Below are 23,132 nucleotides of genomic sequence, written 5' to 3'. Positions count from 1 at the left end.
TATTAATATAACATGTCCTCCTCTATAAACAGAGACATGTCCCATCATTATTATTAATATAACATGTCCTCTATGAACAGAGACATGTCCCATGATTATTATTAATACAACATGTCCTCCTCTGTAAACAGAGACATGTCCCATCATTATTATTAATATAACATGTCCTCCTCTATGAACAGAGACATGTCCCATCATTATCATTAACATAACATGTCCTCCTCTAAAAACAGAGACATGTCCCACTATTATTATTAATACAACATGTCCTCTATAAACAGAGACATGTCCCATGATTATTATTAATACAACATGTCCTCCTCTGTAAACAGAGACATGTCCCATCATTATTATTAATATAACATGTCCTCCTCTATAAACAGAGACATGTCCCATCATTATTATTAATATAACATGTCCTCTATGAACAGAGACATGTCCCATGATTATTATTAATACAACATGTCCTCCTCTGTAAACAGAGACATGTCCCATCATTATTATTAATATAACATGTCCTCCTCTATGAACAGAGACATGTCCCATCATTATCATTAACATAACATGTCCTCCTCTAAAAACAGAGACATGTCCCGTCATTATTAATACAACATGTCCTCCTCTATGAACAGAGACATGTCCCATCATTATTATTTATACATTTCCTCCTCTGTAAACAGAGACATGTCCCATCATTATCATTAACATAACATGTCCTCCTCTATAAACAGAGACATGTCCCATCATTATCATTAACATAACATGTCCTCCTCTATAAACAGAGACATGTCCCATCATTATTAATACAACATGTCCTCCTCTATGAACAGAGACATGTCCCATCATTATTAATACAACATGTCCTCCTCTGTAAACAGAGACATGTCCGATCATTATTAATACAACATGTCCTCCTCTATAAACAGAGACATGTCCCATCATTATCATTAACATAACATGTCCTCCTCTGTAAACAGAGACATGTCCCGGTTGCAGCAGGACGCTGCAGCAGCAGCAGCCCGGTGGAGGCAGCTGTTCCCCGGTGTGTCCCGGCTCCAGACGGCGGTGCAGCGACAGATGTGCGGGGCGGTGGTCCCCGCACATCTGTCTGTGTGTGTGCGTGTGTGTGCGGGATGAGAACGAGTGTCTGCGGGTCGATGCGGATTAAAAGTCGCGTTCACACGCAGCTGCGGTTCAACCCGAGGCGGAGCAGCGGAGACGGCCTTGTTGTGAGGAGGCTAACGCTAACCGGCTAACGCTAGCTAGCTGCGGGGGGACGGGGGGGGACTCACCGATGCTCCTCCGGTGAAGTCCGCTCACATACCGGCAGAGAGCGGGGCCGCAGCCCGGGGAGGACACGCTGCTCCGCCGGAGACACGAGCTTCCAGCGGGGGAGCAGCAGCTGGGGCAGCGGCGGCTCGCTCCTCACTGTGCGGGTCGAGGTGGGTGTTCGTCGGGGAGGCTGTTCCCGTCCCTCCGCTCCTCCTCCCGGTGTCACCGGTCACAGTTCGATTCCCTGTGGCGCTCGCGCGGCTCCGCAGGTGCTGTACACAGCGCGTGTATCACAGGTGAGTCCCGCACATCGTCCCCGCGTCTCGCGACCCGCACAGCTCCATGATCCGACCCGCACGGTCCCGCCGTGACGTCATCACCGCAATGCACAGCGGCGCCGCTTCCGGTAGGACTTTCAAAATAAAACCACAGGAGAGACATTCAACCGGAAGAAGCAAAGCGAACAAGTTTTTCACACAAAATCCTAGTTTTGTTTCTTTCTGGTCATTTTGTGTCTTTATTGTTTTATTTGATTCTTCTCTTCACATTAAATGTCTTCATGTCGAGTATTCTCTTTTGATTTATTTATATTATTGTGATGGTTATGTCTCTCTGAAGTTATGGAGCATCCTCTTCATCCTCTTCACATGAGGAGACAAAGTTTTCTGACCTCTGTGTCGGAGGAACACATTATGTTGACCAGTCCCTCCATCAGGTCCCTGGGCTCCTTGGTATCGTCCTGGAGGCTGCACGTCGTCCTGCCGGTTCTGTTTATAATAAGATGAGTGAGGTCATTAATCCCTGAACACGACGGGTCACCTGAAACACTGGATGAGCTCACAGCTCATCACTGACACCTGTCCAGGTCATCCATCCACGAATAACACAACTTCTTCAATGTCCAGTCTTGAAATGTCCCTCTGGTCCCCCTGGTCCCTCTGTCCTGCGTCTGTCTCCAATCGTTCTCTTCAGTATGATTATCTATATTTGATTTATTTACATTAGTTCAACAAAAAACTAAAACATAAGGTTGTTTCATCGATTAATGAATGAATGAACTAATGAATAATGTTGTTGATAAAATGTCAGAAAACATAAAAACCATGAGCATCGTTCAGTTTCAGAGAGTTTCATTCGACAAATGGAACAAAACAAGAAGAATCGGAGAATCTGGAACAAACCTTTTGGTCATTTTACAATAAAACCAACACGAGTAACTTCAACGACTTTAAGAAGTTTGAGCTGAACTTGTAAATTCAAAATCAAATAAAAACAACACAGAATGTTTGGACGTTTAATATTAAACTGTCTCTTTGAGTTTCTTCTATTATGTCTTTTTCTGTTTTTATTATTCCTGATGTAATAAAATCCACATCATCATATCAACATGAGTCTAAATAAACATCAGACGTAATACAGATTAATCTTGATGCAGTTATTTTAACATCACATATTTTATTTTGTGTGAAATTATTATATTTGTATTCAGAAAACCACACGAGCTTCATTCCTTCCTCTCACCGATTGCTGTGTACTTGACATATTAATATTCATAAAGATATGTGATGAGACGAGGCTGCACAAAAATGAATTAACAAGTTAAAAGTAGGGCCCCTTCAAAATAAAGCTCCACGCTCTGGAGGACAGTCCACAGAGTCAGTGCTGCACTTTAAAGTGTCTGAAGACGAACTTCTACATCGGAGATAAAACAGAGTCAGTGTTTTCTCTCTCTCTGGTGTTACTGTGCAGGAGAAGACATTTTCTCTCCATCCAACAGGAAGTGATGAACGATGCCGCTCTTCCTCCCGCTGCTCGTCGCCTTGATGCAACACTCATGATCGCCCAGAGTGAAACGAGTCTCTGTGCCGTCGTCCACAAACTCCCCCTGAGGACACACAAGTGACGACAGTGATAAAAACAACAAAACACTACGACTACTACTACCAGTACTACTACTACTACTGATTCTGAAACTGTTGATTATTCTAAATATATCAAATCTACTTATATTAAAATGTGATGATATTCTTAATCCTTCATATTCTCCAGTTGATTCACCTCAGACTGAAGTTTCTGTCAAACTAAACTGAGTTTAATAAAGTTTCATTTTCATATTTTTTATAAATAAAGAGACTCACCATTGTCTCCATCTTCTGTCCATTGCACCAAACGTCCATCGTGTCTTTTTCTTGAGGAGAAAGAAGAAGATAATCACATTATATATTTGAATGATCTTGTCTCTGAATGTTTTGTCCAGTCGTCCGTCCCCCGTCTCACCCAGCACCACCCTGTGCTCCTCTCCGTCCACTCGCAGCCACCACGTCTCCGTCGTCTTCACTCTGTTGTCCATGAACTTCTGCAGACTCCGGCCGTCCACCTCCAGCGTGTACTCGTAGGCGAAGCCGCTCACCGCCTCGATGCTGATGGTGGCTTTGGTGTTGGCTCCGCCCACTGTGAAGGTTTCCTTGCCGACCAGTTTGAACATCCAGTCTCTTCTGATGACTTCCTGTGGAGGAAGTAGTTTTATTTTGAAAGCTGTGACATCGTCTACCAACGTGAAAGTACAGAAAGTATCAGCAGCACAAGGTAAAGTAGTACTTCAGATTTAAAAGTACTCACATGCTACTTTGAAGTACTTTTACTGCATTGATATAATCCATGAATACTTTCCACTGTATTTTTCTGAAGTTTCTCTTGAACTTCCTGTTTGTTTCTGTGATAATTAAAGTTTGAATGAAACCTCAGACACGTGTCCTCTGATGTTTCCAAACTGAGGCTCGGGGCCTCAACGTGGACCCTGAGGTCTCACCTGAGGGTCCACACGTGAGCACACGTTTAAAGACTTCACGTCTTCGTCACTCAAATGAAACATGAAGCAGAGTCTGACCTGCCCGTTGATGGACACCACACGTTTCCCGGTGGTGGTGCCGTGAGCGAACTCCACCCTGTACACGCCGTCGCTCAGCGCCACCTCCCACGCCGCCACCAGGTCCCCGCTCAGCATGTCGTCGGTGTGGCGGTCAGAGAGTCTTCATGCGTCCAGCAGCCGGACACGAGGACGACTCGTCCCCCTCCGCTGGTGTCGTCTCAGCAGCAGGTGAATTAATGTAAGAGGCTTAGAGACGAGCGCTCGCACATCGGAGACAATTAGGACACGCTGAGGTTTGTCTGTTCCTCAGGTCCATTAGATCAGAAGAAACCTCCTCCTCCTCTTCCTCCTCTTCCTCCTCTTCCTCGTGTTGCTGACCTCTGACCTCCGCACCAGACAGAACCAGACAGAACCAGACAGAACCACTGTCCGGTGGAGACGATTCTCTTCAGCTGCTCGATGGAAGATAAACAAAGTGTTTTTCCTCTCACACGTGTTTCTGATGTGTAAAGTCAGGTGACCTCTGTATGACATCATACATGACATCATATATGATATCATGTATGATGTCATGTATATTGCAGTCACATGACGTTGTGGAACCATGTTCGCCTGCACACGTGTGATCAGTTTCAGATCGATAGCGTGGCGCTGCTCTGACCTCAGCGATGGATGAGTGAACCCGGAGCAGGTCGGACCGGTTCCACCTGATAAGAGTTCGGGCCCTCGTCTCCCATCATGCACTGCAGCCAGTCTGAGCAGATAAAACAACAACTGTCACTTTGATCTGATGAGCGTCACAGTTCAACACCTGGAGGAGAAGAGCTCGGGGGTCACTGGAGGTCAGAGGTCAGAGGTCAGACTTTATCTGATGGAGTCGTGGAGACGCTCGTTTCTCATTGGTTCAAACTTTTTAACTGTTTAAATTGTAAAACCTCAGAAACTGAAGTTTATTGAAATATTCATCTGAAGCAACACACAGGATTTAAACTATGACGTCTTTCTTTAAATAAGCTGCAGATTCAGTCACAGTTGCAGCTCTAGCGCCACTTTGTGGACGGAAGATGAAACTGAAGGTTTGTGTAATTAAAGTTTGTGACAGACTCTTAAAAACCTAGTGTACAGCACCATCTGGTGGCCGCAGTAAACCACTGCATCTGCATTAGTTTTATTTTCACATGGAGGAACTTTATTTTATTTCTTTTGGTTTCAACTCGAGTTTAAATGAAAACAGGTATTTTTTCATTCCTCATTTAAAAATATCTTTATTCTCATTTATGTTGAATTGTGGACATTTCTCTCACATTATTTAGTTTCTGTCTATATTATTATTATAAATGATTTTTTTACAGAAACTTTTTAAAATAATTTATATTGTTTTTAATGTAAAATAAAGTTAAAGTTGATATTTTTATATTTATTGTCTTTCTCTGTTAAATCAAGCTGGAGGAAGTTTGTGTCGATAGAAACGACCTGAAGAAGAAAAAAGAAAACTACTGATGAGTGATCAATACGTCTTTTCTTTTATTATCAAATGAAATTAGTTCTCACGCACACACACACACACACCAACACACACAGCGTCCCTTCAAACCACAGGCGTCATAAATACAACAGGAAGTGATTGAAACAGAAAGATCCCTTTGATTCTACATGACACTGTGTTCGTCAGGGAGCTGGACGATAAAGGTTTCACACCAAGGGAGTGTCTCGAGCCTCGCTCGCATCAGGAATGTGAGAAAAGACAAAAATAAAGAAAACATTTTGGCTTCTGATGGACGAGAGAAGAAAGTGATGAATAATTAAACGACAGGAAACAGGTTAAGGCACAAAATGTCTTTCATCAGAATCATCAACATCATTAATATCATTATTACGTGTTTATCTCCGTCGACCTGCGTCAAGGTTTTAAAAACAAACGGTTTCTGTGACTTCGTGTCGTTTGATTGTTTGTTTGTGGAAAAGAACACACATGGCCAAAAGTATGTGGACACGTCTCCTGTGATATTTGTATTGATGCTTTTATTTTCTCATCAGTTCGTCTTCTGTTATTCTGTTGAAACATTAAACCACTTTCTGGTTTTGTTTCCTAAACGAGACGTCGACACTCTAAACGCTGCGCCGGCCGAAAGTAACTGAGTGAAAACGTTCACACGTCGTCTGCGAAGATAAAACGATCTTTGGTGATTTATTCCAGAATCGCTGCTCGATGTCTCGGGTCAGAGTCGACCAGGGACAGCTTCACTTTCTCTAAACACACAGAGCGGCTTCATGCGTTCGTCCTCGTGCAGCTCAGAGAGACGTTTTCCCCGGAGGAAGCTTTGCTCCGCCCTCGAAACCTCCGGGAGAAAACTGGACTGTGAGAAAACTGGAAATAAATGCGTCCACATACTTTTGGCCCGTTTGTCGAGGAAAGAGGAAGCAGCGACTCAACATCAGACACGACAGAGGAAGTGAGAATCCTCTGGAGGAAACTGAAACGTGAACAGTCACTGGCGCTTTTTTAAATTTGGATTTGACACATGTGGAGAAAAATAGAGATTATGTTGTAAAAATAAAGGAGCAGACGAGTCGGAGATCTGACGTCCACACGGGGACGCCGTGCAGCTGCCGTCTGCCGCGTCACGGTCTGTCTGTTGGCACGATGTCACCGCAGGTTAAAGGATGCAGCAGCGCTTCTTCTTCTTCTTGCCGCTCGGACCGTTCTTGTCTTTGCTCTCCGACATTTTCTTCTTGCGAACCTCCCGCATGAGGTCAAAGAAAACCTGAGAGGAGGAGAAGAGGAGGTGGAGAAGAGGGGGAGGAGGAGAGGGGGAGGAGAAGAGGGGTGAGTTATCTGAGAGGAAGAGAGGACACATGCAGTTTCCCTCGAGGCTTCGACGAGACGACGAGTTCTAACTCGTCAGAAATGTTTCAGTAAGAAGAAGAAGAAGGAGAAGAAGGAGAAGGAGGAGGAGAAGAAAACGAAGGAGAAGGAGGAGAAGGAGGAGGACTCCAACCGTCCCACTTGTCCCTACCTTGTCCACGTTGGCTCTCGTCTTAGCCGACGTCTCCACGTACTGGACCCCCCACTCGCCGGCCTTCGCCGTGGCCTCGTCGGCAGAAACCTGCCGCCGCTCCTCCAGGTCCGACTTGTTCCCCACCAGGAGCAGAGGGATGGCCTCCTCCTCCTTCACCCGCAGGATCTGCTCCCTGACACACACACACACACACACTTCCTGTTCACATCACGTGACCCGTGGACACGTGGACGTGTTGTGACCTCTTCCTGAGACAGACCTGAACTCCGACGTGGCGGTGAACGACTCGTGCTCCGTGATGGAGAACAGCAGCAGGAAACCCTCTCCGCTGCGGAAGTAGTTGTCTCTGATGGCGGCGTAGTCCTCCTGTCCCGCCGTGTCCAGGATGTCGATCTGAACGTCCTCGCCGTCCAGCACCACCTTCTTCCTGTAGCTGTCGGCCTTGGTGGGCTCGTAGTCCTCCACGAACTGCGACCGCAAGAAAACCCGTTAACGGGGATTCGAACCAACGAGCCACGTCAATGAGAAAGGGGCGGAGTCTCACCTCGTCGTACATGAACTGCAGGGTGAGGGCGGACTTCCCCACCCCCCCGCTGCCGACCATGATCACCTTGTGGAGGACAAGGGACGTCTGGTTCTTGTTCTTACCAGAGGCCATGACTCCGGTCTACGCTGGTCCAGCAGCTCACAGACTGACTGAAGACAAGAGGGGACGGAAGGGACAGGAAGGGACCAGGAGAGACAACAAGGAACCAGGAGAGACAACAAGGAACCAGGAGAGACAGGAAGGGACCAGGAGAGACAGGAAGGAGCCAGGAGAGACCAGGAGAGACAAGAAGGAGCCAGGAGAGACAAGAAGGAGCCAGGAGAGACAGGTAGGGACCAGGAGAGACCAGGAGAGACAAGAAGGAGCCAGGAGAGACAAGAAGGAGCCAGGAGAGACAGGAAGGGACCAGGAGAGACAACAAGGAACCAGGAGAGACAACAAGGAACCAGGAGAGACAAGAAGGGACCAGGAGAGACAAGAAGGAGCCAGGAGAGACAAGAAGGAGCCAGGAGAGACAGGAAGGGACCAGGAGAGACAGGAAGGAGCCAGGAGAGACCAGGAGAGACAAGAAGGAGCCAGGAGAGACAAGAAGGAGCCAGGAGAGACAGGTAGGGACCAGGAGAGACATGAAGGAGCCAGGAGAGACAGGAAGGGACGAAGAGAGACAGGAAGGGACCAGGAGAGACAAGAAGGGACCAGGAGAGACAACAAGGGACCAGGAGAGACAAGAAGGAGCCAGGAGAGACAACAAGGGACCAGGAGGGACAACAAGGGACCAGGAGAGACAAGAAGGAGCCAGGAGAGACAACAAGGGACCAGGAGAGACAGGAAGGGACAAGAAGGGACCAGGAGAGACCAGAAGAGACAAGAAGGGACAAGAAGGGACCAGGAGAGACAGGAAGGAACCAGGAGAGACAACAAGGGACGAAGAGAGACAGGAAGGGACCAGGAGAGACAAGAAGAGACAAGAAGGGACCAGGAGAGACCAGAAGAGACAAGAAGAGACCAGGAGAGACAAGAAGGGACAAGAAGAGACCAGGAGAGACAAGAAGGGACAAGAAGAGACCAGGAGAGACAAGAAGGGACAAGAAGAGACCAGGAGAAACAAGAAGGGACAAGAAGGAACCAGGAGAGACAAGAAGGGACAAGAAGAGACAAGAAGAGACAAGAAGGGACCAGGAGAGACAACAAGGAACCAGGAGAGACAGGAAGAGGATTAAAGATATTAAACAGAACACGTGCAGTTTAATCACACACACGTCCATGATTGTTATGTACTAATACTACGATATGAAATACTACTGAGGAACATTGTTTAAATATTCATATAAATATATATTTACCTTCCAAACTCTCAAACCACTGCAGCACAAGCCTGAAACACAGAGTACAGTCTGAGAATACACCTTCATTATGTACTACTATACTTATACTGCAAAACTACTGTACTTATACACAACTATAATACTTATACTGTACGACTACAGACAAGTCAAATGGTGGAATACGAATACTGAAAGTATAAATGTAAAGTAGTGTAGTGAAGACAGTACTCTGTAGAACTGACCGAGGCCCCTGAGTGCTCTGATAAGGGCCCGTGTACAAATACACACTGTACAACACTTGAGTGTGACCTTTAACCAGAGTCACAACAAGGACACACACATGTAGCTGAGAATAACCTGATGTCCTCAAACACATCACATGATGTGTCAATATGAGTGTGTGGAGACAGACGACATTAAACACACACACAAACACACACACACACATTAAACACACACACACACATTAAACACACACACACATACATTAAACACACACACACACATTAAAACATGTTACACACACACATTAAACACACACACACATTAAACACACACATACATTAAACACAACACAGACACATTAAACACAACACACACACATTAAACACAACACACACACACACACATTAAACACAACACACACACAGACACATTAAACACAACACACACACATTAAACACACACACACACACACATTAAACACACACACACACACACACACACACATTAAACACACACACACATTAAACACATCACACACATTAGACACACACACACACACATTAAAACACAACACAGACACATTAAACACAACACACACACATTAAACACAACACACACACATACATTACACACACACACATTAGACACACACACACACACACATTAAACACACACACATTAGAACACATCACACACACACACATTAAAACATGTTACACACACACACACATATTAAACACAACACACACACACATTAAACACACACACACATTAAAACACATCACACACATTAGACACACACACACACACATTAAAACACAACACAGACACATTAAACACAACACACACACATTAAACACAACACACACACACACACATTAAACACAACACACACACAGACACATTAAACACAACACACACACACACACATTAAACACAACACACACACAGACACATTAAACACAACACACACACACACACACACATTAAACACACACACACACACACACACATTAAACACACACACACACACACATTAAACACACACACACACATTAAACACACACACACATTAAACACACACACACACATTAAACACACACACACATACATTACACACACACACATTAGACACACACACATTAGACACACACATTAAACACACACACACATTAAAACACATCACACACATTAGACACACACACACACACATTAAACACACACACACACACACATTAAAACACATCACACACACATTAAACACACACACACATTAAAACACATCACACACACATTAAACACACACACACATTAAAACACATCACACACATTAAAACACATCACACACATTAGACACACACACACACACATTAAACACACACACACACACACATTAAAACACATCACACACACATTGAACACACACACACATTAAAACACATCACACACACATTAAACACACACACATTAAAACACATCACACACACATTAAAACACATCACACACACATTAAAACACATCACACACACATTAAACACACACACATCAAAACACATCACACACACATTAAACACACACACACATTAAAACACATCACACACACACACATTAGACACACACACACACACGTTACACACACACATTAAACACATCACACACACACACACACACACACACACACATTAAACACACACACACATTAAACACACAGATTAGTGATGTCACACAGTTTAAACGCATGACGTCACGAGTTTTCTCCAGGACACACTCCAGACTTCGGAGTTCCCGCCCTCTGTCTAAACCCCGCCTCTGATTGGAGGACGCCGCGGGCAGGCCTCGCTGTGATTGGCCGCCGGGTCCGTCGCTCAGCTAGCTGTTAGCTCCCTAGCTAGCAGCCGCACTTCGCCGCTGTTCTCTGACTTTACCGTGACGTGTGCGTCCGCCGTTAACGTTTCAAACCGGAAACGGACGCAGGGAGGAACTGACCCGCTGACGTGTCGGCGCTGCAGCTTCAGAGGAGCCGCAGAAATCCTCCATAAGAGACGAAGCGTTAGAGTCACAGCTGCCCCACCCGGACACCGCAGATCGTCTGTGACACGCAGAGCGCTCACTCCGACGCTGCGCCCAGGACACGCTGCTCCACCACTCGCACCGCGCAGGAAACACCGCAGAGTGACGCATCGCGCCGTTCAACCTATCTCTGAGCGAGCAGATAACAGTCACAGGAAGTGATGTCACGGAATTCCTCTTTTTATCTGGATGTCGTTTTAAAAACTGGTTTTATTTATTTAACATTTATTTATAGATTCATTTAATGAAACACGTTTTAAAACGGATTCATTTACTTTATTCATTTACAGATAATTAAATAAATTATGTTTAGTTTGTTTATTTACAGAAAACCGATGTGTGGTTCAAGGTTCAACGGTTTTATTGTCACATGCACAAAAATTACATTTAAGTTTCTGGATATTAAATGTTTGAGTCCAAGACATGCTCTGAATTTACGAAAATAGAATATAAAATATAAAAAAATAAAATAGAATATAAAATACAAATACAAAAGTAGTGCAACTATCGTGCAAATATTGTATATTTACTTATTATTAATTTATTTATTTATAATAAAATGTATGGATTATAATTTAAAAAACTTAAATTTTTTCATAGATACATCTAATTATATACATGTATTCAAACTGATTTATTTACTTTATTTACCGAAATGACAGCTTTTATTTACAGCTTATCTAAGTTTTTATTAAAATCATAATTATTTGCTGTAGCGTATTTGCAGATAAAAATAGATTTGTATATTTATTAACAGATTAATTTTAATTTATTAACTTTCTTCTCCCAAAACAAGTAAAAGTTCACTTCATTAAAAACATAGTAGAACATAAAGATCAGCGTTGTTGTGATTCCTGTATTTGGACTAAAGGTGGCGCTGTGTCATCACTTTGTCCAGTGCTGTTCTCAGCTTCGACAGTGAGACCAAATTATCTTCCTGTAACTTCCCTGACTTTACTTTTTGGAGGTGAAGTCTTTAAAATCATCGTGTCACTAACAAATGAAATAATGAACGATGGTCATGAGGAGTCGGGTTCAGAAACAACACGTGTTATTAATCAGTCAGAAAAAGTCCAGTCAGACAAACGAGGTCGTGTCAGAGGAGAAAACAGACTCAACCTGTTCTGAGTCCTCGTGTTGTTTTGTCTTATGAAAATCAGCAGCTCAGAGGTCAAAGGTCGAGCCCCGGCCCCACTGTGCTGCTCTACTGCTGCTCTACTGCTGCTGCTCTGTTGCTCTGTTGCTGCTGCTCAGCGTCTCGGGTGGAGCTCATTTGTTTTGGAGTTTTTACTAACAAATGCTGTGGATCACTGGCGTCCTGTCATGAGGGAGACACTGTGGTGGACTGTGTTGAATTTGAATAGAGAGACTCTGTGTGTGTGTGTGTGTGTGTGTGTGTGTGTGTGTGTGTGTGTGTGTGTGTAATCACAATATTTTTCAACGAGAAGTCTGCAGACAACACGTGTTGAGGAATCATGCTCAAGTGTCCACACACTTGTGGCCACAGTAACACTCAGAGGATCAGATGTCTGTGGTTTCCACGTGTCTCGATGCGTCACACTCTCAGGTGTGTGTTCTGTGCTTCACCTGAGCGTCAACACACTCAAAATAAAGTTTCATTTGAATTGTTGCTGTTTTTTGTGTTTGGGCCTGATGTCAAAATAAAAGCTCCAAAAGAAGCAGATTTAAGAATATAATGATGATCAATGGGTTTGAATAAGAATTAAACACATTTAAGAAGTTTGACAGTTTCATATTGAGCCACGTTGCAGTTACAGGTATATGAAGTACTACCTCAAATTACAGTATTACACTGACTATTTTACAAAATACACATATCCTATTAACTTTTAGAATACGACACTGATTCAAATATTTCAGTTTTTATAAATAAATTAGGTTTAAGTAGAAATAATATTCATTAATACAATAAACAGCCGTATAACCCATTTCATTTGACTTGTTAACAGTTAAAATACAAATTTTAAAACTTTAAGAGGATTTTAAATGTAGAGCAACGACTGGAAGAGAAATATTGTGACGGTGCTTTCACTTGACAGGTTGTGTTGACTTTTAAATTTGAAGCAGTGGAACTGATCCTTCAGTGATCATCTGAATAAACTGTCACTTCTCCAGATGAAATACTTTTCACAGCTCCTGCCTGACGTGAGTTACGACGACTTGGATCTGACAACTTTAGATATTGTTGAATGAACTTCTCAGAATAAAATAAATCTTATTTTACGAATATCATTGTTGTTGGTTTACTCGAATCTGAAAGATGAAACATTTGCGTTTAAAGGGAAACTGATCCTTTGTCTGAATATTTGTAGTATTTGATTCCTAGAAACTGATTTGAAGTATTAATCTGAATAAACGTCTCCAGATAAAGAGAAAAGTACTTTTTACAGCTGCTGTCTGATATGAGTGTCCCTGTAATCGTAGTTTTACTTTGTGTAATCTGTGTTTTATACAGTAAAACTTTGTAATAATCTGAATAAACTGTAACTTCTCCAAATAAAAGTACATGTTCTCCGTAAAATACTTCATGGAGCTCCAGTGGTTGTAATGGAGCTGTGTAATATTACTGGTTATAATCTGGATAAACTAACTCTTCTGTCTTCAGGATCATAATCTGGATCATAATCTGGATCATAATCTGGATTGTTAATTTCAGAAGACCTCTGAGCCCCGCCCCCTCCCTCCCTCTGCGGCTCCTGATTGGCCGCGCCCACCTGAGGCTGAGCCCTGATATAAAGCGGAGGAGAGAGAGAGGAGGCTGCAGAGTCTCAGTCAGGATGGAAACTCTGCTCGGTGCTCTCTCTGGCACTGGCTCTCCTCCTCCTCCTCCTCCTCCTCCTCATCTTCTTCTTCACTGCGCATCGGCACTCCGGCAGAGCGGGAGTCACACTCAGCTCCGGTTGGACTGAACCTCAGAGGATGATGATGATGATGATGGTGATGATGAGCTGCTCGTGTCTGTGGATCAGAAAGTGATGGACTGAAGTTTGAAGATGCTCCAGGTGGATTCGGGCTCGTGGAGAACGTTGATAACTGTGGCTCGTGTTTCCTGCTCCTCTGAGCTGCTGCGCTGCGCGTGAAGCTGCTGCTGCTCCAAACTCCAGAGGCGCACAGAGTCCGGAGGACAGAGAGGCGTGTGAGGCAGAGAATCCCCAAAGACACTCATGGAACCATGTAAGAGAAGAGTTCCTGCTCACACTTCTTCCCCTGGATGGACATAAACTGCACCGACCTGCATCCAAGTGCGTCAGAGCCGAGCGGAGCGCCGTTACGCATGGAGACAGCTCGGCACTAGAGGAGCCTTCTACCTGTTCAGAGCCGATTTTATGATTTTAACTCCAACACAAGAGGGAAACCGTGATTCTTCTCCTCCTCAAACAGAAAATGAGTAGCTGTCTCTTCAGACTGGCACTCCTCGTGGCTTGCGTCCTCTCCATCCGCTGCACCGCTGCGCCCGGCACCGAGGCGGAGGCGCACACGGCGTCCCGGGATACCTGCGCGTCCTGCGGCATCGCTCAGCCGGAGGACCCCGAGTCGGGCCGGGTGAACGTGGACTTCCTGGAGGCGGTGAAGAGGCACATCCTGAGCCGGCTGCAGATGCGGGACAGGCCCAACATCACGCACCCGGTCCCGAAGGCGGCCATGGTGACGGCGCTGCGGAAGCTGCACGCCGGGAAGCTGCGGGAGGACGGGAGGGTGGAGATCCCCAACCTGGACGGACACCCGATGAGCAACGAGGTGCTGGAGGAGAGCTCCGAGATCATCAGCTTTGCAGAGAAAGGTTCGTGACGGAGAAGAAACTCAAAGTTTAATCTGAAAGTTTCAAACCAGAAATTCACATTTTCCCCCAAAAACAAAGCAAAACAAGTAAAAACAGATTCCAGCTTCACATGTAGTCACATGAGAAACTGTGAATCCTCAGAGAAGGTTCACAGGATCGATCTGAAGATTAAACACAACTGAGAGCTGCAGCACACACACACACACACACACACACACACACACACACACACACACACACACACACACACACACACACACACACACACTGAGTCAACATGAGTCTGAATTCTAACGACAGGTTCAAACACACGTTAGTCTTCATTAAATTCAGAGTCTGGGATATTTGATGTTACTGGTGAACCAGGGACACAGTGAACTCTGAGAGTGTGTGTGTGTGTGTGTGTGAGTTTGTGTGTGTGTGTGTGTGTGTGTGTGAGTGAGAGACAGGCTGATGTTGAACAGATGTTGATGCAGGGGCCTGAAAACCCGCCAAAATAAAAGCAGAGAGCATGTGTAGCTGCTACCTGCTTTGTTTAGAGACGCTTGAGCTCTGTTATGGTCCTGGATCAGTGATCAGTGGGGATGATTGAACACAGATGGAGAAACTCTTTCCTGCCGTATATTAGACGCGTCATTGATCTTTATGAGGTGTCTTTCCAGTGTGACTCAGTTTGTCCCTGGTGTGAGATGAATCCTGCAGATCCAGGGTCAGTCAGTCTGTCATGAGGGGCTGATGTTAAAGCTGTGTGTTCTCACACTGATGAGCTGAAGGAGCTTTCACAGTTTCTCTGTTTGTCTGCCGTGATGGGATGCGGATGTAAAACTTTTACTTTTGAAAAGAGACTTTGACTCTTCTGCATGAACTTGCTCTGCTGCATTCACGTGCTTGAGAGAAAATCAGACATCTGGGACTCCTGGCTCTTTCCCCAGTGTTGTGTTCACTTTCCTAGAAAACACAGCATCACACAAACAGAGACCCGGCTGGCTTCGCTCGGTGTCGCCGGAGGTTCGCTCCCTGCTGGGAGGCTTTTAGTTTCCCATGTTTCTCTCTGTGGCTGCTGTGTTGCAGACCTTCCACCTCGGCGTCGTGCGTTTGCCAGTTGGCTGCGTTGCCGGCGCTGAGCGGCTGCCAGTGGGGACATGGCGTGGCGTCAAGGCTCAGAGGAACAATTTACTCAGGGGAGGCTGAAAGGAGCAGGGCTGAAAATGATCAACGACGCCACCTGCTTCGCCCACGTGCGTCTGTCCGCTCGCCTCTGAAAGCGACGGCGCTCCACGGAAACATCTGCTTTCCACATCCACAAATGGCTGCTGCTCGTCCACACTGCTGCTCTGTGTCCTCACTGTCGTCATCTGTGTCAGTTGTCCCCGGTTGAGTTGTAGGGTCGTCTGTCACGACGTTGACTGATATTAGTGTTTCTTAAAGTGTGTGTGTGTGTGTGTGTGTGTGTGTAAATGACAGGGTTGTGTTGAATCAGTCCCCTCAGTATAAGGTCAGAGCTTTTGTGTGAGTCGTCGTGCAGCCTGAATGCAGATTGACGGCCTGAACTCTGAAGCCTCGCTCCCCATTAGAATTCCCTGTGTGTGTGTGTGTGAGTGTGTGTGTGTGTGTGTGTGTGAGTGTGTGTGTGAGTGTGTGTGTGTGTGTGTGTGTGTGTGTGTGTGAGTGTGTGTGAGTGTGTGTGTGTGAGTGTGTGTGAGTGTGTGTGTGTTCTAACTCCAGGCTCCATAAAGGTTAGGTTGTTAGTTTCATTCAGAAACACGTCACAGTTTTTGCTGAATCAAAGATTTGTGTTGGTTCTGTTGGTCGAGTTGTGTTGTTGTTGTTTTCTGGAGCTCTCGACGCTTCAGGTCCTCGTCGGCTCAGTTTCGCTCTAAAGGACAAAGTGAAGACTCCGGGTCTGTGCAGCAGCTGTGGTGCAGCGTCATCACCGGGTCTCACAGTCTGGTCTCGTCCTCACGTGTGTTGTCTTTAATGTCGAGTACGTGAACTTATCTGTGTTAAAGCTCCACAGCAGCTGAGGTTTAGTTTTATTTAACCGATGGATCCTTGAACCTCATTTAAAATTCTTGGACATGATTGAGAGTAAAGTTAGTTTTTCAATTTCTAAAACGACCGAAACACACGACAGAGTCGAAACGTTGAATCTTATATTCAGAGTTTTCTGTTAAACTGAGCTTCAGAATAAAGAACATACAGGTTTGAGTTCAGAGGCTGTGAGTTCTCATGACGATGATTAAATATCACATATTTTCTGCAGAAACACAAAGAGGAGTCAGGAGAGGAGTCAGAAGAGGAGTCAGAAGAGGAGTCAGTGTTTCCCTCTCCTCAGATTTGTTCAATCAGCAGCTGCAGGTTTTCAACATGAAGCTTTCAGCACAAATGGACTCTTTTACTTCTCGATCAGATTTATTCCCTTTGCTGGAAAGTGACTCGCATGTTTCACAACCTCGTCGCTGCTGCCTCACAGTTTATTTACGGCACTCTCCGTCCTCGCTAAACATTCACAGAGAGAAAACAAGACATAAATATTTGCTCGGTGTGAAGTCGAGCAGCTGCTGTGTGTCTGAACCGATCGTCTCTATCGATGGCAGATACAGTCGACGTTTCTGTGGAGCCGGCGGACGTCATCTCACCGTCATGTGAGGACGCTGCAGCTGGTCGTCTTAACCGTCCTCCTGCGTCTCATCGAGGCCGCTCCCCCGACAGCCGCCGGCGCTTTCAGGCGACGGAGCGTTTGTTTACATCCACAGCGCGGCCGTTTGAGCTGTCGTGTTTGATCCCTGCAGTTTAGAGTAAGTGAGCAAGTGCAGTTTGATAGAAAAGGTGGTGACAGACGAGCACCACCCATGAAACCTGCACCTGCGGCCGGGACTGCAGCTTTGTTTGCGTTGCGCAGGCACTTAACTGTATCGCTCTTGATTTGTTTTCTGCCGGGATGACAGCGGCGCTCTAATCTGCAGGCCTGTTGAGCAGCGGCGTGTGATCTCACATCCGAGCTGCTGAGTAATGGCTCGGAGATTACCTCGTCTCGTGACGGATGAGGTAATGCATGTGGAGGCTCGCCGCGCTCCCTCTGAAAACTTCTCTGTTTGCTCCGTGAGAGCTTCCATCTTCTCCCGCTGAAGAACCCTGCGGAGCGCAACCGCTCAGCCGTGAAATCTGGAGTTCATCCGCTGGACGCTGTGTCCTCTTGACTTCTCACCAACTGTCAATCTCAGTTTCTCTCAGTCGGCTTCGCTCAGAGTTCAGGAGGTTCAGACCTGATGAATGAGTCGAGTCTTCTTCGACCTGGCAGCTGTCAATCAGCTGGTGCGGCTGCAGGACGTCATGTGACTCGCTGGATAGAATCAAAGAGTTTCCAGGTTTCAAGATAAAGAGCTGAGCTGTTGCTTCAGTGTTTCATCAAACTACTCAGACGTTCACACGACTGCAGAGTTAAAGCGAATCATGCAAAAGTAAAAAGAGATAAAATACAAAACCCACTGGAAGCAGCTCAGATAAAAACCGATGTTTGGTTTTCTTCTGTAAAAACAGAGATTTCAGATTTTAATCTTATCCTGAGCAGCTGCTGGTTACCAAAATAAAAGCCTCTGATCGTTTGCAGATGCAGCTTCTGACAAAGTTTTTTTCTTGGGTCCAGTTTGTTGCTGCGTCTCCTGATGTGAACTGTGGACACTGTTAGGATCCATATCTGAATTTGAACCTTTGCACCGCTCTCTCAGTCTCCGACCCAACGGCTTCCTGTCACTGCCACAGGGTCTGTGACTTTGAGCTGTTGTTTTCAAAATGAAATGTTTGGTTCCTGTGGTTAATCCCTGGCTCTGCTGTGTTCTTCCTCCCCAGACGACCTGGTGACCTCCAAGTCCAGCCTGTTCTTCCTGATCTCCAGCGAGGGGAACCAGAACCTGTTTGTGACACAGGCCACCCTCTGGCTCTACTTCAAGCTGCTGCCGTCCCCAGGGGAGGTGCGTCCGCGGCGGAAGGTGACGGTGAAGGTGTATTACCAGGAGCCGGGCCTCAGCAGCAAGTGGAACCTAGTGGAGAAGCGGGTGGAGCTGAAGCGCAGCGGCTGGCACACCTTCATGCTGACCGAGGCCGTGCGGTTGGTGTTTGAGAAGGGCGGCCGACGGCAGAACCTGGACGTGCGCTGCGAGGGCTGCGAGGCGGAGGGCGTTAACCCCATCCTGCTCAACCGCAACGACGAGTCCCACCGGCCCTTCCTGGTGGTGCAGGCGCGGCAAGCCGACAACAAACACCGGATCCGCAAGAGGGGGCTGGAGTGCGACGGCAGCAGCAACTTGTGCTGCCGCCAGCAGTTCTACATTGACTTCCGGCTCATCGGCTGGAACGACTGGATCATTGCGCCGTCAGGCTACTTTGGGAACTACTGCGAAGGGAACTGTCCCGCCTACATGGCCGGTGTCCCCAACTCTGCATCGTCCTTTCACACGGCGGTGGTGAACCAGTACCGCATGAGAGGGATGAGCCCGGGCTCCATGAACTCCTGCTGCATCCCCACCAAGCTCAGCACGATGTCCATGCTCTACTTCGACGACGAGTACAACATCGTGAAACGGGACGTTCCCAACATGATCGTGGAGGAGTGCGGCTGCGCCTGAGCGCCGCTAACTCCCGTTTATTTAAGGTGGAACTGAAGAACTCGACCGTAGACAGATTCACGATATTACAACAGGAGATGAATATAGAAACAGAATATTTATGGACGAAGGAAAAAAACATGAGCACACACAACCTCATCCACACATATCCACACACCCTCATGTATGCCTGCACAAAACAACTTGTATATATATTTATGTTTGTTGATATATTTTTGTTATATTCTCCAGCGGAAACAATTCCGTCTCCTTCAGACGGAGAAGTTTGATTCCAAATCGCTAAAAATCCACTTTGGAAAAACAATCAGCGTCCGAAGTTCTTCATTAAATCTTCGATAGCGAGGATCTGCTTTGTTTCACGACCTTCTAGCCTTTACCGAGCCGTCGGCCTCGATGTTAGAGTAGCTGCTGCCGGTCAACGCAAAGCTGTCGGGAGCCTTAAACGAGTCACAACGACATCGGGCTGATTCAGCGATGCCTCTTTCAAGATGAGTGTGTGCGGCGAACACTCGGGACGAGCACTGACGCCGTCTTCACCAACGTACAGCACTTCTGTTTTCTGATTCACACAAACTGTTCCACGATTAAACGGCTTCAAGCAGAACGTTCAGACGAGACTTTTCAACAAGTCGCCAAACCACTAATCAGTCCTCCAAACGTTCAACTACAGGCAGACGTGAACGTACGACGACGTCAATTCTCCGTCTCATCCCAACTCCTCATCGGATTCCTGCTTCCAGCATCATGAAAGTTTGTTGCCACGATAATCTTGTGTTAGGAATCTGCAGAACGATTCGATTATTTCTCCTAAAACAACGTCGGCCCTCAAATTACAGAATTAACCATCAAATGAAACCATCACTTGGATTTTGGACGACAGCGGTGACTCGTCTTTAATAAAGCTGAAGACGAACCGCGGCCAGATACAAGATCCAACTCACCGCGAGCTTTACAATGATTCAGCCACGTAGAGTAAATAAAGATGGACGACGCGTCTTCACTTCCTCTTAAGATTCAGAAGTGAAGCTGAGACGTCTCCAATACGACGGCTGCCATCTTGTAACATGCTCTCGACCAATCAGGGGTCAGTGTCAGCTGTCAATCATGACGCCTGTTTTTTATATCATCAAATAACTGATTGAAACTGATCGGAAACATAAACACGTAAAATGACAGAAACCATCTTTAACAACCTCTGATTTGGTTCATGTCCCATCTGCTAACATGGAGGAGGTTTATGAGCTACACTGCAGCCAGACACCAGGGGGCGATCAAGATGATTTGGCTTCACTTTCAGGAGTTGTCATGTCGTCCATCTTTATTTATAACCAATGTTTAATCTGACACCACCCGTCCACGCAGAACAAATATCACATTGTCTTTGTTTGAGGGTCGGGGGTTCGATTCCCTCCAGTCACTCCATTTAGAAATGATTTACCACATCTCTCATTAAAAGTGAAAAGTTGCCATATTGCTCGGTTCAGTGATGCTGCGGCTTCGCACTTCCCCCGACGCACACTTCGATAGCACTTAGCAGATTGAGATGCCTTTAACGAGCCCTAAGTGGCGCTCCGCCGCCCACGGTCCTTCAAAAAAAAAGTGCCGCATGAGCTATGCAATGTATAGTATTTACCCGAACACCAGACAAGCTGAAGTGACAAACTATCTCCAATACTTGAAATGTACGAGTGGCGAGCGGGTTTGAAGCGGGAGGCAGGAGGAGGAGCCCAAGAGCCGGGACGTCCAGGATCAATGATTGAACAGCCGAGTGCGTCCGACCACGAGTGACGACGCGTAAACATCCTGAATATGACGTCATTAGCGTTCAGGACACAGCGGGAATCAGACGAAGAGTCACAGGTTCGAAAAGATCGTTTCTAGTTGAATATTTCAAAATCAAACGTTGATTTAAGGATTTGATTTTTAAATTGTAAAAACAGCAAAAAGTCTAAACACTGTCGTGGTTTATCTGACAAAACATCACAAACTAAATTCTTCAATATTTCATATGTCTCTTTTTGTCCATCGTAAAGAATAAGAATAAATCATTTCCCCAAACGCTGATGAGGTGAATTACATTTTAAGAAAAGTTTGAAACCGCAGTAAGTTTTTGTTGTCGAGGTGAAATGAAAAGTCTGACGATGGCTAAGAACCATCAGCGTGTGATCGTTGGTCCCGGTGGACTTCCTGTCAGAGCCGCTTGGCACCGTAACACACTTAGAGACTTCGAGACAGACTTTGAGACACACTTAGAGACACACTTTCCAGCCTGTCCTCCTGGAACGCTCTGCCCTCGACCTCCTCGTCTCGCCGTCCTCGCTCGCCACTCTAATCTTTCGCTTGTTCTTCGAAGCGAACGGTTGTTAGAATATTTGCACTGAGGACGTGTGTGACTAGTACAAATAAAAAGAAATGGAAACTGCCATTGAATAATAGTAAAATAATATTTTTATAGAAGCAAAAAAAGGAGCTGCGTTCAAATGTATTATACGGAATCATGAACCAAAGAGGCCACGAGGTTTCGCTGTTGTTGTAAGTGACTTTGTTCAGAGGCCTAAACACTGTATCAGGGTATAATATCAATCCATAATCTGCTTCTTTTCTATTTTCTACCTAGACATGGACGATTTCATATTTTTTCATCAAATGACTTAAATGTTCCTAGTTGAGCTTCTTCTTCTTCTTGTTAGCGCTTGTTCCAGAATCACTTAGGGTGAAGCACGCTCATCTGATCCCTGTACAGTCGATGTAACATACGAATACGCTTTTAAAATATGTTGTTCTTTGTTATTGTTGGAAAATAAATGTCTTATTACCAAACCTTAGCGACGTGTTGTTGTGTCCTGAGTTGGGAATCGAAACCCCGAAGAAAGACGGCTGCATATTTAACATTCAGTCGAAAACCACGAGGAGCCGTCACCTCTGGTGGTTTCTGGTTTCTGATCCACACGTGTCGACACATTTCTACTTGTCCTGATTCCACTGGGAGACGTAACAAACCCACAGAAACTCCCTGCTCCTAATTATCTCAGGCCACAGGCTTTTTCCAAACTGATTGCAGATCGTCTGGTGTCATATTCCACATACAAGAAGGATTCATCTCCAGAGCCGCTCTCAGCCCCGAGCTTCTCGCCGATAATCTCCATAATGTGCTGAATGTGTGGAGTCGAGTGTTTATAGGTCGACGCTGCCAACGATGTAACCACACGACGATCTACTGAGGAATAAACTGTGAACAACGACAAAATAATCACAGGCGGTAAAACTGATTTATGATTTAAAGCAGCTTCAGTCCTGAAGAACAAGGGTTTACTTTACATGAAGAGAACACAGTTCACTGATTATAGAAGTATTCGTATATTTGTTGTTGACGTTAC

The 23,132-nt window shown here is 45.6% G+C and overlaps 4 protein-coding genes across 7 annotated transcripts in view; 1 reads left to right on the top strand and 3 right to left on the bottom strand.

Annotated features, from left to right (window-relative positions):
- Positions 1-1,733, bottom strand: part of agap1 (ArfGAP with GTPase domain, ankyrin repeat and PH domain 1) — an 85,221-nt gene extending 83,488 nt beyond the window's left edge. For 2 of the 3 annotated variants that reach the window (XM_069521247.1, XM_069521248.1), the window contains exon 1: positions 1,293-1,733. The gene's annotated coding sequence lies outside the window, so the exon portion shown is untranslated. The remainder of the gene's footprint in view (positions 1-1,292) is intronic. The other variant, XM_069521249.1, reaches the window with a different exon arrangement.
- Positions 1,734-2,552: 819 nt separating this feature from the next.
- LOC109648120 (fas apoptotic inhibitory molecule 1-like) lies at positions 2,553-4,394 on the bottom strand. The gene is made up of 4 exons (XM_069521262.1): positions 4,160-4,394; positions 3,550-3,778; positions 3,411-3,460; positions 2,553-3,157 (listed from the first exon to the last, which is right to left on the bottom strand). The coding sequence occupies exons 1-4, from the start codon at positions 4,274-4,276 to the stop codon at positions 3,011-3,013; spliced, it is 543 nt and encodes a 180-aa protein (XP_069377363.1). The 5' UTR covers positions 4,277-4,394; the 3' UTR covers positions 2,553-3,010.
- Positions 4,395-5,641: 1,247 nt separating this feature from the next.
- On the bottom strand, positions 5,642-11,427 carry LOC109644906 (ras-related protein ralB-B-like). 2 transcript variants are annotated; one of them, XM_069521260.1, is made up of 6 exons: positions 11,245-11,427; positions 9,052-9,083; positions 7,706-7,857; positions 7,421-7,629; positions 7,159-7,333; positions 5,642-6,906 (listed from the first exon to the last, which is right to left on the bottom strand). In XM_069521260.1, the coding sequence occupies exons 3-6, from the start codon at positions 7,817-7,819 to the stop codon at positions 6,799-6,801; spliced, it is 606 nt and encodes a 201-aa protein (XP_069377361.1). In that variant the 5' UTR covers positions 7,820-7,857; positions 9,052-9,083; positions 11,245-11,427; the 3' UTR covers positions 5,642-6,798. The 2 variants fall into 2 exon arrangements, with proteins under 2 accessions (XP_069377361.1, XP_069377362.1); XM_069521261.1 differs by having other exon boundaries at positions 11,184-11,413.
- Positions 11,428-14,091: 2,664 nt separating this feature from the next.
- LOC109645552 (inhibin beta B chain-like) lies at positions 14,092-22,580 on the top strand. The gene is made up of 2 exons (XM_020111169.2): positions 14,092-15,130; positions 18,980-22,580. Exons 1-2 carry the CDS (start codon positions 14,734-14,736, stop codon positions 19,753-19,755), a joined length of 1,173 nt encoding a protein of 390 aa, XP_019966728.1. The 5' UTR covers positions 14,092-14,733; the 3' UTR covers positions 19,756-22,580.
- The last annotated feature ends 552 nt before the right edge of the window (positions 22,581-23,132 follow it).

The sequence above is a fragment of the Paralichthys olivaceus genome, chromosome 24, assembly GCF_024713975.1.
Source record: "Paralichthys olivaceus isolate ysfri-2021 chromosome 24, ASM2471397v2, whole genome shotgun sequence".
Lineage (NCBI taxonomy): Eukaryota > Metazoa > Chordata > Actinopteri > Pleuronectiformes > Paralichthyidae > Paralichthys > Paralichthys olivaceus.
The sequence above is the reverse complement of the archived record's forward strand: the minus strand, read 5'-3'. Positions and strand labels throughout refer to the sequence as shown.

Excerpts from the sequence above, each read along its gene's own strand:
- LOC109645552 (XM_020111169.2), top strand. The coding sequence starts at position 14,734 with ATGAGTAGCTGTCTCTTCAGACTGGCACTCCTCGTGGCTTGCGTCCTC. Across the intron at positions 15,131-18,979 it reads CATCAGCTTTGCAGAGAAAG|ACGACCTGGTGACCTCCAAG; the intron begins GTTCGTGACGGA and ends CTTCCTCCCCAG.
- LOC109644906 (XM_069521260.1), bottom strand. The coding sequence starts at position 7,819 with ATGGCCTCTGGTAAGAACAAGAACCAGACGTCCCTTGTCCTCCACAAG. Across the intron at positions 7,630-7,705 it reads TGCAGTTCATGTACGACGAG|TTCGTGGAGGACTACGAGCC; the intron begins GTGAGACTCCGC and ends TTGCGGTCGCAG. Across the intron at positions 6,907-7,158 it reads CGAGAGCCAACGTGGACAAG|GTTTTCTTTGACCTCATGCG; the intron begins GTAGGGACAAGT and ends TCCTCCTCTCAG.
- LOC109648120 (XM_069521262.1), bottom strand. The coding sequence starts at position 4,276 with ATGCTGAGCGGGGACCTGGTGGCGGCGTGGGAGGTGGCGCTGAGCGAC. Across the intron at positions 3,461-3,549 it reads GGAGCACAGGGTGGTGCTGG|AAAAAGACACGATGGACGTT; the intron begins GTGAGACGGGGG and ends TTTCTCCTCAAG. Across the intron at positions 3,158-3,410 it reads GACAGAAGATGGAGACAATG|GGGGAGTTTGTGGACGACGG; the intron begins GTGAGTCTCTTT and ends GTGTGTCCTCAG.